Source organism: Populus trichocarpa, chromosome 1 (genome assembly GCF_000002775.5).
Source record: "Populus trichocarpa isolate Nisqually-1 chromosome 1, P.trichocarpa_v4.1, whole genome shotgun sequence".
Taxonomy (NCBI): domain Eukaryota; kingdom Viridiplantae; phylum Streptophyta; class Magnoliopsida; order Malpighiales; family Salicaceae; genus Populus; species Populus trichocarpa.
The window spans coordinates 31576762-31595106 of record NC_037285.2 but is presented as its reverse complement, the minus strand read 5'-3'; the positions used below and the strand labels follow the sequence as shown (position 1 = coordinate 31595106).

Here is an 18345-nt window from a genome sequence, read left to right as displayed (position 1 = left end):
TCTCATTATTCATGTATAGTGGAAGTAGTTTTTAACCTTATAAAAGACCAAAAAAAAAACTTTGCAGTTGGGGTTACTTTTTTTACTTTCACCCCGATATTTTGTGTAATTACTAGGGTTATTGAGGGAGTTTTGTTATTTTTATGTTGTCTTTTGAATTTTTAAATCAGAAAAGTTGCTAGCACGTGCTAGTGGTGATCAAATATGGCTATATGCGGTTGCTTCTTTCAGGCGACGCGTGTGACGTCACCTAGTGGGCAAATTGGCCCTTCATTGTCTATTTGGATGCACTATCGTGTTCGCTTCCACATGGTTTGATGCATGGCAACGTATGGTGGTCGTTTGTTTTTTTTTCCCCTTATTTTCTCTCTCTTAACATGTCAAATACACAATTGTCCTTTTTTTTTTTCGATTTCGATCCTCATTCTTGTAATTCATTTATATATTTTTTGTTTTAAACAAAAGAAATTTATTTTTCAAAATAAAAAATATTTATTTTTAAATAATATTAATGATGTGTTCGACCTTACATGATATTTTTTTAGAGTGTGGGTTTATTCGATCAGTTTTATTTGTGTTTATCTTTTAGGTCATGAGTTTTTTAGGATGTAGATTTATCTTTTATTGATTTAAATAATCAAATTCAGTAAACACAATCGGGTGAATATCTCATTTTGTATTGTTGAATATCTTGATCTACATTCATCTTTTTTTTTTTTTTTTCAATTTCTCTTTTGATTATTGTTAACTATTTTTTTCCATTTATTTACATAAATGATTATCAATTTATTTAATTAGATATTCACATAAATTTTTTAATTTATACTTTCATTTTTTTATGTGAAAAACATATAAAATAATCTTCATACTTAATATTTTTTTAAAAAAAAATTACAATGTTGGTTATATAACTAGTAATTATTAGAAAAGCCCTCATTGTTGGACTTTACTACTTTATTATGGTCGGAAACAGGGGCAGGGCTAGGATTATTTGTTACGGGGGCCAAAATTAATATAACAAGATATAATATTTTTTTAATTTATTGTACATGAGTTGTAAAAAAAAACTGCATGATTTAGTTTTATTCAAAGAACTTACTACAAACACACAATGACCTTTGTATAAGGTAAGAGGTTTGGAGCAATACCAAATTGAGTCAAAGTGATAAAGTTAATTTCATTTTTATAATATATCTATCACTTTAATTTTGTTGGTTTTTATACCTATCAAATATAAACATACAAAGTATATAAGAAACATTAGCTAAAGCGAAGCATTATTTATGTTTGATAAACTTTGAAATAAAGTAAAAAATAATAAAGAATGATTCTTACATATTTATTTTAATTGTGCTCGTCGTTCTTTCATAGAATATAAATAATCAATTATCATATCAATTGTGAATCTTTTAGCAATTTCTTTTTTCTATATAGACAATCAAATAATTTACAAGAAAATTATCCTCCATCCAATTGTGAAGTCTTGTTTTAACAATCTTCATCACTGAAAAAATTCGTTCAGTAGTTGCTGTTAAAACAAGAAGAGTCAAAATAAGCCGAATCAACCTGCTAACGAGTGCATAAATTATTGATTTTTCTGTTTCAACCAATCCTTGATATAAATTAGCAATCGATGACATGTTCTTTAACTTTGAATGGTTGGGTACATCAAGCTCATAATGCTACAACTGAAGTCTCAAATGATTTTTTTCTTGGTCAGAAAAATCTTCAGGATAGAACTTGTCAACTAGTAAGCATATATCTTCAACATTGAATAATTTATAACTATTTTTAGGATCTAAAGATGTGCTCAACTTAAGAAGCTCGATCGTCTGCTCATTGAATATATTATTTAGCTCTTGCAATTGTTGATCAATGATAGCTGTAAATATATCAACTCGGTAGTGATGTTCAACTGCTACTGATTTTTTTTTAAGGCGAGATCGTCCTACATTAGAAAAATAAGCATTCATATTAGGAACTTCAATGTCTTGATGCTTACAAAATGATGTTACTTCTTCTAAAAGAGTTTCCCAGCTATCATCTCTTAACTTCTGAATTAAAGTCTTTGTGGTAGTCACCAAATGCATAGCATTTAAAATGTCTTGAGATCTTTGTTGCAGGGCTTGACAAAGCACATCAGTAATTCCCATAACATTCTTCATTATATGTAAGATGAATGCAAAATCAAATGACATTAGCAACTTAAATGAAAAAACCACATCACCACATTGAGAATAAGTACATCCATCTAAAGTAATGTTTTCAAGAACCAAGCAAGTTGCCCCATACATTTTTATCAAACTGCAAATTGATTTGAAATGCGAACTCCATCTGCTATTTCCAGGTCATTATAAACCACCTACTTGATTAACTCATTTACCCATTTCAATCTCACTAATATCAACTAAATGTTCAATTGTAGCTGCTTGAAAAACCCGTAATTCATCATTACGCTTACAAAAAGCACTAACAATGTTAATAATAAAAATCAAATTCTGAAAGAAAGTGTGAACATCAGATATTTCTAGTTGTAGCAATAAGAGCTAATTGTAATTGATAAGCTAAGCAATGTACATAATATGTATAAGGGAAATCATTAATGAATAAAGTTTGCAAACCATTCCACTCTCCACGCATATTACTAGCACCATCATACCCCTGGCCCCTAATATTTTGAACATCAAGATTGTGATGAGATAAAACAAAGGAAATTTTTTCCTTAAGAGTTGAAGCAGTTGTATCTTTGACATGAACTATATCTAAAAATAATTCTCGTATAAATCCACTTCTATCAACAAACCTAATAACAAGGGTCAAGGGTCATTTGCTTTCTTCTGGATTCATCACGAGCTTTATCAATAATTAAACAAAATCTTACATCACCAATCTCATGACGAATTGAGACTGAACATTTCTAGCAAAGACATGCAAGAGTTCTTTTTGAATTTGATGTGAGGTGTATTTAGCATTTTGTGGAGCATTACCCAAAACAAAAACACCTATTTATTCATTGTATGATGCTAAAATTTCCATCATTTCAAGAAAATTACCTCAGTTTTTTTATTCTAGACGTTTATCATGTCCTTTAAAAGCACATGCTTGAAATGTGAGCCAACAAACAATATCTATTGAAGCTTTAATACGCAATCGATTATTTAGATTTTCTTGAGTAGTTTGCCTCTTAACTACCTTCTCAATATGACATGATTGGATTTTTAAATTTTCCAAGCACCTGATAGCAAATTTATGAGCTGAATTTTGACTTTTTCCCAAATGAGTCAAAAAAGCACACCGTTCCCCATCATTAATTTTCTTCCAACAATTGAATCCTTTAACAATAAATGTGTATGATCCTGGCTTTCCAGATGATTTACTTGGAAATAAATAGCAAGGGAAACAAAATGCAGTACTTTTCTTTGAACATTGAAGCCACGGATGACTTTTGAACCAATGAGATTGAAATCGACGAGGATGTTTTTCACCAGTCAGCGGATTTTCAAACATCAAAGGTTGATATGGCCCCAAATTAATGTATGCCCTTCGAATTTCATCTTGTTGATTAACCGGGTATTTTCAAATTTAAGGACGATTGCTTGGATCTCTAATTAAAGCAATGTTGATTCTAGTAAGAGGCTGCTCACTAATCAATGCAGGTTCTTTGTAAATTGAAGCACATTGAAGCTGCTTAACCATAATTTCAACATTACATATTGGAGTTGGTTCATTAGGCTGTGAGTTGTCAATATTTTTTTATTTAAAAAAAGAATCAATTCTTCTTATTTTTTCATGGTTCAACCTAAAATCAAAATATATATTGTGAGAAAAAATTGATAATTTTGGTGGCTCTACTAAAAACAAAACATAAAAAAAATCAAAGTGTAATAAAAACAAACCAATAAAATATATCTAATTAATTAGAAAAAATTACTATAACATGAATTCAAAAAAAATTTGGTAGAACTAGCAGATCTGAGCAAAAAAAAAAAAAAAAACAAAAATGATAGAATTTTAAAAAAACCTCATCAAATTCTTAACAAACATCTCAAAACAAAACAAAAACAAATTTTAAGTTTGAGTTATTAATGCTCAATTACCTTATTTTATTTAATGAAAGATGAATTAATTGGGGCACAAATTATTTTTGTTTTATACCTTTTATATTAAGGCTGCAAGAGAGAAGACAATAAAGCTCATTCAATTGAAAAAATTATTTATGACTATATATTTTTTCTTTCCACGTAGGTAGCATAGAATAAAGAGTTTTAAAGTAAAAGATAACAAATATATTTACTATTAGAAGGGCCCATCTATTTAAATAAAAAAATATTACATCTTCTCGTACTTAATCATTAAGTAATAAAAATAATTGAAATGTCTTGCAGGCCGGGCCCTGGACATGACATTATGCTATTAGCTAATTAATGTATATAAACAAATTACATGATAAAAAGTTAAAAATATTATTTGTTTGATGCTGTTTTTCAATGAAACAAATCTTAATATTAATAATTTTAATTTATTTAATTATTATATATCAAATAAGTATTTTTTTTATTATTATATAACCTAAAACTTATGACACTAAATTGTGGTTTATTAATTAATGTATATGAAAAAATTGCTTGATAAAAAGCTATGACTATCTTCGCCTAATCGTTTTATGCTCAGTAAATTCTTTCAATCGAACAAGTTCAAATATTAATAACTATATAAAAAAAACAAGGGTATGTCAAGAATGCCTGTATAGTAAGTACATTTAAGTTGTTTTTTTTTTAGTATTTCAAAATTAAAAAAAAATAAAACAGAAAGAGATATAAAATAAATCCATATTTAATATAATCTTAGAATAAATTTATATATTTTCAAAATAAAAATATAAAAAAAACATATATTCTTTATTTTCATTATTTTTATCCTTTTTATTTTCGAATCACCTATGTTATGTCATAATTGCTACAAAATAAGAAAAAACTTAAAAAACAACCACCAACTACCACTTTGGTTTCAAGAACCGCGGTGGCTTTTTGCTTCTCGAATATCGTGCAAGTATTTGCTTTGTTATTTTTTATGTTTGTTTGGAGGTGTCCTTTTGGGTTCTTCGAGAGCGAAAAGAGAGGCAGTAGTAAGTGCTCCTCAACCATTGTGTGAATACTGTACAATGAAGAAGGTAACGAAGGACAAAAAGCAAGAGATAGTTAAAGAAAGAGACTGTGAAGACTGGTGTTTTGTTTGCAAAGATGGTGGAGAGTTAATTCTCTGTGACTTTGAGTAAGATTTTTTTTTCCTTCTATTTTCTGACTTTCAAGTTCAATCTTTACTGTTCAAAGTCACTGTCTTGTTGGGTTCTTCTTGTTTCTTCTTTTGCTATTGATGACTGAGATATTTTGCATGCCTGGAGATTGGAGTGCTAGTTTCCGTCTTTTGGGGGTCAAAGGGTAGTTTTGTCTTGGTGAGTTTCTGTCCGTTGGACTGAACTTGCCTCATGTATGCTGCTATAACATACAAGGATTGTAGTAATATTTGCTTTTGCTTTCCCAAGTTGAAACAATCCATTTTCTTGTTATATCTTGATTTTTAATCAAGGCACTATATTATGTACATTGTTAGATTGTCACCTTGAACATGGCAGATTCTTCAATGCCTTTTTCAAGAATTTAGAGTTTTCTGTGATTTTTATTTTTGAATTTCACAGCCACTGAATGTCCGTGGAAAAGCCAAGATCGGCAGTATCTTTGCCTTTGGGAAATTAAATTTCTTACCAACCAAAGTCTATTTTTTCTTTTGAATATGGAAGTTCTTGATTTCAGTATTGATAGGCCTAGGAGCTTGTGAAATCGTGATTTTGGTATTAATTGGTAAGTTGATGGAAACTAGGAAAAAGAGGTCCTTGTTGTTTGAATTTGATGATCTTGTTTCATTTTTGTGCTCAATAAAAGTTGACATTTTGTGTGTCATAAGTGTTTTCTTGAGCACTTCCTTTGAATTAAAGCTTAGATAGGGTTAGTGGATGGAAATCTTGTACTTGTAAAACATTAAAATAATAGAAAGTACTAGGATTTAATTGTTTAAGAAACAATATCTTGTGATCTTTTTCTTTGATAGTTTATGTTTAGCATTCAATTATGATCATCATTGATCATTTTTAAATCTATCACTCGCTGAAAATGCAGTCACAAGCAATGTTGTACCTGTAATTTTTATTTGTGCACAATTTGTTTTTTCTGAACTCAATGTCAGATAGATTCAGCTATGGAGAATGCCTAAAATTTGAAGGTATGGATGACTAAGAAAGTTGTGTTTTCTTCTATCTAGAAAGGGGAATACTGATTGTATTTTTCCAAAAACATCAACACAATAACATGTGATCATGTTGCATTGCCTTATGTTTATTATCATGGTGAATTTCTCTGTTTGGCTCAATCTATTTACAGTATGAATGTTGCTAGCTTTGGTAGGAGTAATAGGTTCATTACTTTATGAAAGTCGAGCCTCTCTTCAACAAGGAAAATAAAAGAAAGAAAATACTGATGTTCCTAAATGGAAGTTAGTCACTTGGATAGTGTACTGTTATGAAGCATGGTGGTGTTTAATACATTGAGATAGTTGAGCGGTTTTCAATTAGCGTTGTCATCCTTGTTTTCTGACAGTCAAATAGATATCTCTAATGATGAGAATTGAGAAAACCTGCCATATATTATTATAATGAGTACATACTGCAGAAAGCTTTGCTGTTATATACACTTGTCCATAAATCATGATTTAATCCATGTCCGTGAATAATTTATGGGGACGGCTATAATCTGATTGTGGTAATCCTGCATTGAAACTGCACTCATTTCTTGACTTTCCTCTGAAGTATGTGCGACAGCTACTTCCATGCATCTCTTAAAATAAAATTGTCAATGTCATTGTTGCCTTTCTAACTTTTGTCCTCTTTCTAGTGATTGTCTAAAGGTTTACCATACAGAGTGTGTGAAAAAGGGTGATTCCTTTCCGGGAACTGGTCAGCAATGGACTTGTGGTAAGTCACTAAAAGTTATATGTGATGATAATCTAACTTGAAATTATGTCTTCTATTCAAATATTTCTAAGCAAGTGTAGTTACAGTATGCATGAGGTAGATTACACTGTGTTAGCCATGCTACTTTGAAATATCTTAATGTATTAGGTTTCCTTTTTCTCAACTTTCTTTGTAAAGAATATGACAGGAAAACTTATGTAGCATGTATAAAAAATTTTGATGTTTCAGCTCGGCATTCTTGTACCAAATGTCATAAAGCCACCAAATTATATTGCTACTGCTGTCCTAAAGCTGTATGCAGTCGCTGCATCAGTGCTGCTAAGTTCTTAGCTGTTAGAGGGAATAAAGGATTGTGTGAAGAATGTGTAGAGTATGTACATTGTGTAGAAGATAAAGATGATGTGGATGCTGATGGGGTAAGCATATCACCTTGTGTGTCATTTTTTAATAGCAACATGCACATGTGCATTCTGTACTAGTTCTTGTCTGCATACTGCATTTCAGAAGGACCCAATAAATACATTATAGCAGGTTTTGGGTTGGCTTGTGACAGACTGGAGAGTTTAGTTTTTTCTCAAATTCTGCAAACACTCGGAAAGAAAATGCAATAAGCGTATCACATTGAATACTTAGACAGGTCATTTTGTCTGCCAACACTTTTAGGTAATTGTTTGGTAAACATAATATATTTTAATTAAAGAATGAAGAAGGGAAGAAAGTTGACTTATGTATCTTGCAGGGATATGTTTCATGAATTTTCCTGGTTTTTTAGCACCATGGATCTGCATTTTAGTAGATAAGCAAGAATCTGATTCCTAGGTGATTGTTGAAAAGTAGGGATACCAATGGAAAGGACTTGGAAGTTTTTCAACAAATGAAGAGGATTTTAGCCATTTAAACAATGAATCAGATTGAAATAGAAACTTAGATTCATCTATGAACTCTCAACGGTTGGGCATCTATGCTTTCTTTCAATTTATTGATAAACTCTACTCTTTTTTGGATGTGAGAACGAAGTTATGATGATGATTGTTCCACTGTGGCTGTATTTTGTATGTATATCAATTTGCAGGGTGAAATAGACTTGACAGATCGAGATACGTATGAATGCCTGTTCCTGGAATATTGGGAAATCATAAAGGAAGCAGAAGGCTTGACATGGGATGATGTCAATTTGGCAGAGCTTGGGCTGAGAAAGCATTCCAAACGCAGCTTCAAGTCAACTAAAATTGGGAAGAGCAAAAATGATGGTGACTTGGTGATATATGATAGTGATCTGGAAATTACTGAAGCCTACAAAACAAGAGGAAAAAGGAAGGGGTCAAAGCCAATTGAATTTGATGGATGGGGATCAAAACAGCTTATTGAGTTCCTCACATTTCTTGGAAAAGATACAACAAAAGAGCTATCACAATATGAAGTTAATACAATCATCTGTGCATACATTCAAGAAAAGGAACTTCTTGATCCCGTAAAGAAAAAGAAAGTTATTTGTGATGAAAAGCTCTATTCAATTTTTAGAAGGAAATCTATGTATAAAAATGCCATACTTAATCTTCTGGAATACCATTTTACTGCAAACTTAATTGATTCACAGTCAGAGGATGATGAAAATATAGATGGAGTCGAAATAAGTTTTCAAGAAAAAAGTGAAAAATCCACTATAACATTCAAGAAACGGAACTCAATGGGCTCTCGAACGAAGTCTGAAGAAATAGAAGCAGTTCCTAGACTCCATGACAGTGGTTTTGCAGCTATAGTTACTGAGAATATCAAACTTGTCTACTTGAGGAAAAGCTTAGTGGAGGAACTGTTGAAGGAGCCTGAAAGTTTTGAAGGTAAGATAGTGGGAAGCTTTGTGAAAGTAAAAAATGACTCCAGAGACCCCAGTGCTAGAAATTCTTACCAGCTCTCACAAGTTACAGGTAGGTCACTGTATCTGGACCAACCATAGCATTCAATTATTATTAATGCATGAAGGGGATGGCAGCTTATTTTCAGTTCTGCAAAACCAAATCTTTTCGTTTATGTTTTTATTCCTATTTGCATAAAGTGGAAACATGATTGGTAATTTGTGGTAAATTTCACACAATGTAGCTCATTTTTGCGCCTAAACATATGTTCTATGTTTCAGAGGTTATTCACATTTCATTATTTTATTTCTTGTTTTTATCTCAGGTATAAAGCAATCCTCAGTAATTGGAGAGAATAAGAGTGAAATTCTTTTTAGAGTTTCCAGTATGCCAATAGATGTATGCTTTTCAATGCTTTCAGATTTGGACTTATCTGAGGTAACTGCTATCGAAGCTTTCAAATAGAAATAATGATATGTTTTATTCTGCGAATAAATATAGGTTTTGAAGGTTTCCTCTAAATGAAACAGTATTGTCAATAATTATCCGAGTCTTCCGTGCTTATCATGGGAAATGGATAATTCACTAGTCTACCATTTTTTCTTATCATTTTTATTTGTATTCTATTTACCTATCCCTTTGCAACATTGTTGTTCTTCCCTCTTACTAAGCAATTCTGAGAAATGCCAGTTCTGATGGCAGTGTCTCTCAATTAAGTTACCATTTTGCATTACTCATAGCATAATAGGGCTTTGCTGAATTATCTTCACATAGTGGTTGAACTGTTTATTGATGTATTAGGCACATTCTTGTCATTTGCAGGATGAAATTGAGGATTTGAGACAAAATGTGGAGGAAGGGTTACATCCGAAACCTACTATTGTAAGATTTTCAAAGAATAGTTTTATCTCTTTCTCTTGAGGTGCAACATTTCTGAACGCTCAATCATATTGCTTTTTCCTTAGCATTCTACTATTTCAAATATATTTTGATTATCTCAAGAAATTTTAAGACTTTAATATTAAGGACGTCAGAGTAATCATCATTATCGGAGTTCAAGTTGCTAGTTTTGTAGATAAGAAAAGAATCACTCGAAACCTATAATTAAAGAAGGGAAATTCAACTTTATACCTGTTTTCGAAAATGTGGAGTTATATCCTTTGAGGAACTGTTTAGCTAGGAAATGGAAGCTGTTTTCTGTAATATTTCTGGTTGTATGGTAACGGAATATTTACAATAGGTCAAACAATTTGCCAACTTAATTGTCCTTTTTTTCTCTCCTTAATATGGGTAAAGTAATAGGTTACGGCAATAATTGATGGGGATGCCTTTCTTGACAGGTGGAGCTTGAACAGAAGGCAGAACAGCTGCATGTGGATATAACAAAACATGTATGTATTCAGACTTGATGCTATACCTCTTAATAATGTTTTTCTTACCCTTTGCATCCTGAAAAAGTTAAACAAACTTACATATTGCTTGCTATAAAAACTTCTCATTTCACTAGTTATTAATGGGAAACATTTTGCTGCAGTGGATTGAGAAAGAGCTGGCAAGGTTACAAAAACGCATTGATTTAGCGAATGAGAAGGGATGGAGAAGAGAATATCCTTTCATGGTGTATGCTATTTAATAAAAGTGTTGGCTTTGGTAACATATTCCATCATCTTCAAATTTTCTTTCTCGAACCTCTTACATAAACTTCCCTGAGATTATATTGGAAGTACACTCACCCTCTTTAAAGCCTAAAACGAAGTTCTTGGCTCTGCCATGCGTCCCCTATATTCTTTTTTTGCACCATACATGCTAATCAAATCTGTCATATTGGTATGATGGGGATGCTATAGGTCTAGCTTTTGCTGAATTATACCTTTCTAAAATTTACTTGGTACTGATTTTTTCTTTTATTTGTCATCATTGTCATCCGTTCACCATCATAAACGAACATGTAACATTATGCATTTTTCACAAGCTATTAACTATCTCAATGAATGATTGTTACCTTAACCTTTTATTGGTGTCAAACGTTGTTTGAATATTTAGATGAACTAGAACTGCTTAAGAAACCGTCTGAGCAGGAACGATTGTTACAACAGTCGCCAAAGGTCATTCAACAGATGGTCGAGTGCAAAACTTCTCCACAGATGTTTCAGAAACGATACAGACCAATATGATGGATCATGCAGGGGTGCGGGCTGGTGTAGGGGTGTAGAAATCACCCAGCACTTAAACTGGAAAATACCCAAGCTTGGCCATATCTCTGATGGATTTTGAGACTGAAACTGCTTTAAGCAACTTGGTCATCCTTTTTGTTAGCAAACTATTTGGGAGAAAATTTTGTTTAATGTCAGGGATGGGTGTATTATGTCATAAATTTGCACTATATATTATAATTTACAACATATGGTTGCTTATCATCCTAGATTTGGGGATTGATATTGTAGCAAAATCATGGTTGAAAAAATTTGATGATGCACAAAAGCTCTCCTTTCTGGCCCCAAGCCTATGCCAACTTTAATTACGAAGACTAATACAATAAATACATGGGAAGGCCTTTTCTGTTTGCGTATTACTTAAATTTCTTGTCACTTGCATATAATGTATATCGTTCTATCAGTTATCTGAGCATATCAACTTTACTATTAACATTCAATTTCTCGTGAACCCCAAAACCGATTATGGAACTGCAGAATGATTTTTAAGTTTTCAGGGTCTGTTTGGAAAGAAGGTTGCACTAGTTTCCTGGTGTTTGATGCTTTTCACTGGAAACTAAGGTTGCAACGAACGGCTACTTAGCAGTAACAGGTCCATGCTTTCCTTCGTTTTTGAGCACATTAACTCTGTCAATGGTATCTGATTCGTTCTCCTTATCAATACCAACATCAGTGATGGGAAGCACAGAAGGAACACTTTTTACAGTAGCTGAGTCTTCATTTTCCCTTGGAGGGGAATGACTGTTGCTCTTACTCGGCCCATCATCATCTCTCAACTGGGTATCCACCGAGTCGTAGTCCTGGCTCTTCCTGTTTTCTAGTATCTGTTTTTTCTCACTAGCTTCCAGCAAAATTGTTTGGTCATTGGTTATTAGCGATGGCGCATCTGACATTACAATGGTGTCAGGCAACTCGGGTGCATTGGGCAACTCTTGTTTTTGCTTCTGATTCGACTTCTGACCCAGTGTGCTACCACCACCAGAAACACTCTTGGTTTTTCTGACAAGATGGTGAAGCCACAATACCTGTTCAAGAATATAGGCTTCTGTTTTCTCCTTGTCGGCGTGGTGGAGTGTTTCAATCCGGATTATGTCAGCTGCTGCAGCAGCAGACTTTCTATTGGGCTCAGACCTGTATGCAAAACGACCATATCTTAGTTCACTCTGGCCATTCTGCTTACTCGTATTAACAAAATAAATTGGAAAAACTGAGAAACAATTGGTAGAAACCTAAGGACTCACCCGATACTTGCCCACTCTCCTACCCAACCAAAACCGTGATGGGCTCTGTTTTAGATCAGTTAAAATGCAAAGCGAAACGATGATAACGATTAGGCAGCGAGACACACAGCAAAATTAAGGATATAAAGCAGGAGAAATTTTCAGTTTTTAGGGAGGGAAAATAATGGCATTGCATACTTGGCTGTATTAATGGACATTGGAACCAGCCACTGCAATGTCTTCTCCATCTCATCTTTAATTTCCGTAATGGTAAGCTGGAGAGGCAAATCACAACTGATGTAAACAACTAGAGCATCTGCATGGCTAAGAAAATAAAAACCAAGGGGAAAAGTAATACCTCATCTTTGACATGAAAAGATAGCAATTTGGAACGCAGAGCTGATTTTACACCAGGCAGCAAGTTCTGGTACAATGCATCCTTACTATTTGGAGGCATGGAGCTTGATCGTGCCACCTGAGAATCTATAATTAGAAAGGCCTTGAGGCAAGATTCCAAGAACACAAGTACATGCATGAATGGGGAGATCATAAGAAAGCAGGGAGCTCAATTTTTTTAACACAGGTGAACTAAAAAAGTGCAATTAAGGCGGGGAAACTGAGCAACAAGCAAAGATGATAACCAGTAGGAAATGAGGGTGTGAAATCTTCAAATCATGTTCCAAGTCATTCAGCTTAGCAGGGGCACTGTAAGCTGTCAACTTAGTCTGGTTCAGAGCAAAACATGAGGGTGTGCCTTACATTTAATAGGGTTGTGGCCCTTGAAGCTGTCTGTGGATAGAAAATGAGCTAGAAATTTATGAAGCATGAGGGCTATTCGTTTTACTTGCAATGCAAAATAGAGCAGCTCAGTGTTCAAGTGTTTGAAGTTAATGCATTGTAACTGAATCGAGACTAGCCCTCTTAAGACCCCAATTTAGCAGTTCATGGTCCTATTCAAAAGGCCAAATCATCTTTTCTTCAAGTACGCACTGGCTAAGTCAGAATTCTAAAATAAACAATAAACAACCACCCATGCAATGGTGCACACGCACACAGATATCCATTTTCATTTCTAAGGTTCTGTTACGAAGTTGTTAATAACTCTTTTCATTCTTACATGGTAACTGCATGATACATGAATGCAAGGTTGTGCACATAAATGCATCCAAAAGTAATATCGGTTGCAGTTTGGTGAATTGCAGGCGAAACATGTAATTTTACAAGATGAAAACTTTGAAATCTAGTGCAGCATGTAAGGGACTCCATCAGAGTCATTCTATGCACGTAGTATAGTACATATGGAAAATAAGATAGCTCGTCCATGCTTATGGGTGCAGAAATTATGGAAAAATAGTTCAACTCATTCCAGATTTTTCTTCCCACAACCTTTCTGATTCTCTTCGCTTTCCTTTAAGAGTAAGACTGTTCTTGCTATATTAGAAGCCCATCAGATATGTGAAATAATGTCACATAGCAACCAATCTTGATTACAAATTGTAAGACTAATAATTACTAACTTTGAAGAATAGTGGATAGACAAAATGCAGAATGAGATTTAACATGATGAACATAGATGGCACTTACAAGGTTATCAATTTGCATAACTACATTTGCATAATGTAAAGAAAGACCAGCAGGTCCCAATCTTGCAGGATTGCTCACAGATTCTTTATCTTGTATGGAATCATCTGCAGTATACAACTAAATGCCATCAAATATTATAATAAATGAAATCAATTTATGCAAGAACTCCTTCGAGTAAAGGATGGAAAGTCAAATATGCAGAAGCATAAATCCCAAGGAAAATCTGTGGGCCAGTAGTTGCAAGAAAAACTTTTCTACTTTCCATTGCCGAGTTTGAACTCCACGTATAATGTTCTTTTTTCTTATTCAAAATGGTTTCAAGTATTGAAAAAAAGAAAAGAAAAGAAAATGATACCAAATGGTAGTACATTTTCATTGGTTAATGGTGAAAACTTATTACACTGAATATACAAGTGCATCCTTAAGAAATTTTTCAATGATAAAAGATTAATTTTGATTGAAAAAAAATATAAATTGATCATTCATATTCAAAACAGAAATCACAAGGAAAATTAGATTGACTTCTGTGATGAAATCACAGGGAAAGTTGACATTGACAAGGAATACTGCAGAAGCATACACTTCAAATAATTTCTTTGCGACTTGATGTTTTGGGTTAGTAACTTTCCCTGTAATTTTGAGTTGAAACTAAAACCAAAATGTGATAACACCAGAACTAGCAATTTTCGAACATGAAAATTACATATTTTGAAGAAAATGAAAGTAAAACATGCACTTGGAGAGCATAAATAAGACATGCTCAAGACCATGGCCAAACACATACCGAAGCTACCATATGCATTGCCTATCTCGAGGATTAAGAAATGGACAATATCTACAAACTTCTCCATAACCTGCATAAGATAATTAGGTCACTAGAAGAAGTATTCCAATTATTGAGATTCTATTTACTCTATCAACAACCTTGGTAGATAATCAATGATATTTGTTGCCATAAATCAAAAATCATAATTTCAATTATGTAGCAACAGAAAGAAGCAAAACAATCAGTAATGCTACCTCTTCCAAACTTCTAGACCAGAGTGATTTCTTCTTTACATTTTGTATTCGTTTTCTTTGGTTTCTTATTTCTGTCCTTAACATTGCAGGGCTTTCTCCTGCATTTCAGAGAGCAAAGACACAAACTTAAATTAGTACCTCACTAACAAGTGCCCCAGGGCACTGGGTGCAGGTTACTACATTAATTAGCAATTGATACATTATCAGAATTCTCAACTACAATCATGTCAATCACCTCGACTTTCAGAATCCTAAAACTATTTAACACGGATATTTTCAATTTCTAGTAACTGCAACATAACAAATGGCCTCTGTATACCTTTAGGATTAGTCATATGTAAAATATAACAAACAAAATTAAATGTTACCATCATATAAGCACAACTCACAACATTGCAGCAATGTCAAAATCAGTACCCAGATTAACAAATAAAGAAAGTGGTCTCTTTTTTTTTTTTTTGTGTGTGTGTGTGTGTGTGTGTATATATCAATATTGTGATGAAGAAAGCATAGATAAAGCACCATATCCTATCATTTATAAAAATCCATTCAAAGAATGTAGCTTTCTTCATCTCATCTAGATGTATTTACATTAAATGTCTTTTAGTTTCTTTCACTTTGTGATCAGGGCCCAGTCAATTTCGGCAACAAAGGTGATATGTTCAGTCAATAACATCATTTCTCATTAGTTTCTGGACAAAGGAGCGGGCATACTGTTTGGTAACTAAAAGGATGCCATATACACAGTTCAATAGGTTCAGCATAGAGTGTAATTCACATTCACATCACACTCTTTTATGAAGCACGAATGGCAGCATTTTTTATTCAAGAGCAGCTCTCAGATAACAATATAGAAGTTAAAAAATAACCTTTCTGATTAGAAGCTGCAGCATCCTCCCTCTGTTGACATTCTTGTTCCATTTTATCCAAAATTTGCAATTCATGGTATAGCTCCTGCAAACCCAAGAACATTTATGTCATCATTCTTTGAAACCAAAGCACATGATGTAACAGCAAAAGTTTACACAACTTATCACAATACTCCAGTTATGCAAAGCATAAATCATCACATCAGGAAGGCAGATAAATAAAAAATTAATGTAAAGCTGCAGACTCCATGGATGTATATCGTAAATGTCAAGAATAGTTTTTCGGGCACAACCATATTAAAGTGCTAAAGAGGCCATCCATCCACCAATTAAAGTTCGCCAAATCATAGCAAGAAAGAATATTGTACTCACGGCTGTATACTGAACCAGAATCGTTAAAAGTTCTATTATGGATTCTGCCTCCTCCCGCAATCCCTTACTAGGAGTTTGTACTCTGCTAATTCTAGAAATCAAATAAAGAATTTCAATCAGTAATCAATACTTTAGAAGTATATTGTAAATATAATGGACAAACAAGGTACCGTGCTATATGTATTACTTCTCAAAATAACGGTCCAAGTTGTGCCATTGAGAATCTTTACATCGATTTCCAAAACGAACCACCTCTCCTGAAAATATTTTCAGCTCTTCTCTGCAAAACAAGTAAATGAAGACTTCAAGATACTGTTACAGAAAAAAGACAAATAGGAAGAGAGCTTGCCCATAGATGCATTATGATGCTAATTTGTAAGGCACTCACCTCTTGTCAGCTGCAACGATCCTCAAAAGTTCATCCATATCTTTTGATATCAGATTTTGCACGCCTTCTGAAGGAAGCACCTCTTCTTTCAAATAACTTACACTTCGTATAGAAAGAGATTGCATAAGGTTGGAACCCTTGACAACTGTGTTTGCTACCTCAAAAGCTAAAATTCCAAGTTCATTGCCCTTGGTTGCTACACTAGAAGCAAAAATATTAGGGTTTAAATTTGTGATGCTACTCCCTAGTGTGTCCAGGACCTCCACTGCTTTCCCTAGTCCAAGAGTGCCAGCTCTACTTATACGTGAACTAACCTCCGAAACCTGCAGATTATAGCATTTCACTTAAATATTTTCAATGCATATCAAATTAGCAGACCACTGCAGAATTGTAGTAGGTTATAATCTAGATTATTCATCTGGGTCTTCAGCCATCCAACAATGCTGATTACACATATAAGCTTTCGTAAATATTCCAGTTACAATCACTAATGCAATCTCATCATGCTTCTGGTCTGGTTTGTTCAAAAAACAAGAACTTTCCTCCAATCCAACATCGTATATAGGAGACTATTCCTATTTACTCTAGCATGCCATATACTTGATATCCATTCGCCTCGCCAAAGTTTTCACAATTAGATGAAAAATAAATTGATTTAAGGATGGACAATTTTGGTGATTAAGGATTCGATAACTGGGATTAAGAGCTGATGCTACCTGTTTACTCAATTTAAACTACTTTTCTCTATGTTTGACTCCAATCCAAGTTTCACCACATCAAGCTTTCCATCTACACTATCCGACACTTTTAAATCATCAACAAGCTTGCCTTAATTTACAACAAAACATAAAAGAACTAGTCTTGAAAAATAGCCACAACTAACTGCTCTTGCAAGAAAAAACATGAAAACTTCAGTTGACCAAACCAAAAAAAATTGCAAACTTTACCTTGGCAACAGCTGCTTGTCTGCGAATTGATCTTGATTTTATTGATGATGATGGATATCTAGGAATCCCATCATAAAACTCGTCTCCAACATCATTTTTAGCATATAAAAATGACTCCTTTGTCCGCTGCTTTAAATTTGCCTCTTGCAATTCCTTTTTCTCTATTTTTTCCTTCACTTGTTGAGTACTTGAAATATGTGGCTTGTTGCAATAAGAATCAACACCATTCCCCTTAGACTTTGCATATGGATTGGATTTTTTGTTACTGGCATTGGATTTCTTTGAACAAGTCCCCCCCATGGTTATTGTCTAGTGATCAATCAACACTAACACAAATTGTGAATCCAAAAACAGCAAATACCCAATTTGGAACACAAATTTGAAGCTGAAAAAGAAAGAAAAATTGAAAATTGAAACTTTACAAGTGCTTTACCAGATGAATAAAAGAAGTGGATTTTTCCAGAGAGAGAGAGGGGGGAGCTAGAGTGTGTAAAAGTCCACCCGACATAGCCATCCCGCCTAAACCATTAATGAGAATTCTTTAATGCTGTTAAACAATCACATGTGATCCTCCTACTTTTTACCTTTATCAAATCAAATTCTGTACTTTCATGTAAATCATTTTGATCCTTTTTTTTTCAATCAAAGGTGATTTAGGCCTCATTTATTTGGCAGAAAGTGGTTTTCTGAAAATTACTTTTTAAATTTTCTTGTGTTTGTTTGTTATTGAAAAAATTAGTCAATAGAAAACACTTTCCAGTTAAAAAAAAATTTGATTTGGTTTTCAGAAAAGTGTTTTCCTTTTATTTTGGGCAAAAAACATTTTCCAGAAGTTGTGAAAAATTTAGAAATATC

The 18345-nt window shown here is 33.4% G+C and overlaps 2 protein-coding genes across 3 annotated transcripts; one reads left to right on the top strand and one right to left on the bottom strand.

Moving 5' to 3' along the window:
- Positions 1-5034: 5034 nt before the first annotated feature.
- Positions 5035-11358, top strand: LOC18095207 (uncharacterized protein At5g08430). The gene is made up of 9 exons (XM_024586310.2): positions 5035-5271; positions 6945-7024; positions 7253-7440; positions 8097-8949; positions 9203-9315; positions 9700-9759; positions 10218-10268; positions 10412-10482; positions 10904-11358. Exons 1-9 carry the CDS (start codon positions 5162-5164, stop codon positions 11049-11051), a joined length of 1674 nt encoding a protein of 557 aa, XP_024442078.1. The 5' UTR covers positions 5035-5161; the 3' UTR covers positions 11052-11358.
- A 59-nt stretch (positions 11359-11417) lies between these two features.
- LOC7492042 (protein PSK SIMULATOR 1) lies at positions 11418-18052 on the bottom strand. Of its 2 annotated transcripts, none has more exons than XM_002300182.4 (13): positions 17924-18052; positions 17491-17799; positions 16544-16866; positions 16343-16435; positions 16156-16246; positions 15784-15868; positions 14915-15012; positions 14679-14748; positions 13895-13998; positions 12669-12785; positions 12509-12585; positions 12332-12376; positions 11418-12221 (listed from the first exon to the last, which is right to left on the bottom strand). In XM_002300182.4, exons 1-13 carry the CDS (start codon positions 18002-18004, stop codon positions 11666-11668), a joined length of 2049 nt encoding a protein of 682 aa, XP_002300218.2. In that variant the 5' UTR covers positions 18005-18052; the 3' UTR covers positions 11418-11665. The 2 variants fall into 2 exon arrangements, with proteins under 2 accessions (XP_002300218.2, XP_024442070.1); XM_024586302.2 differs by having other exon boundaries at positions 17491-17816; positions 17924-18046.
- Between the last annotated feature and the right edge of the window lie 293 nt (positions 18053-18345).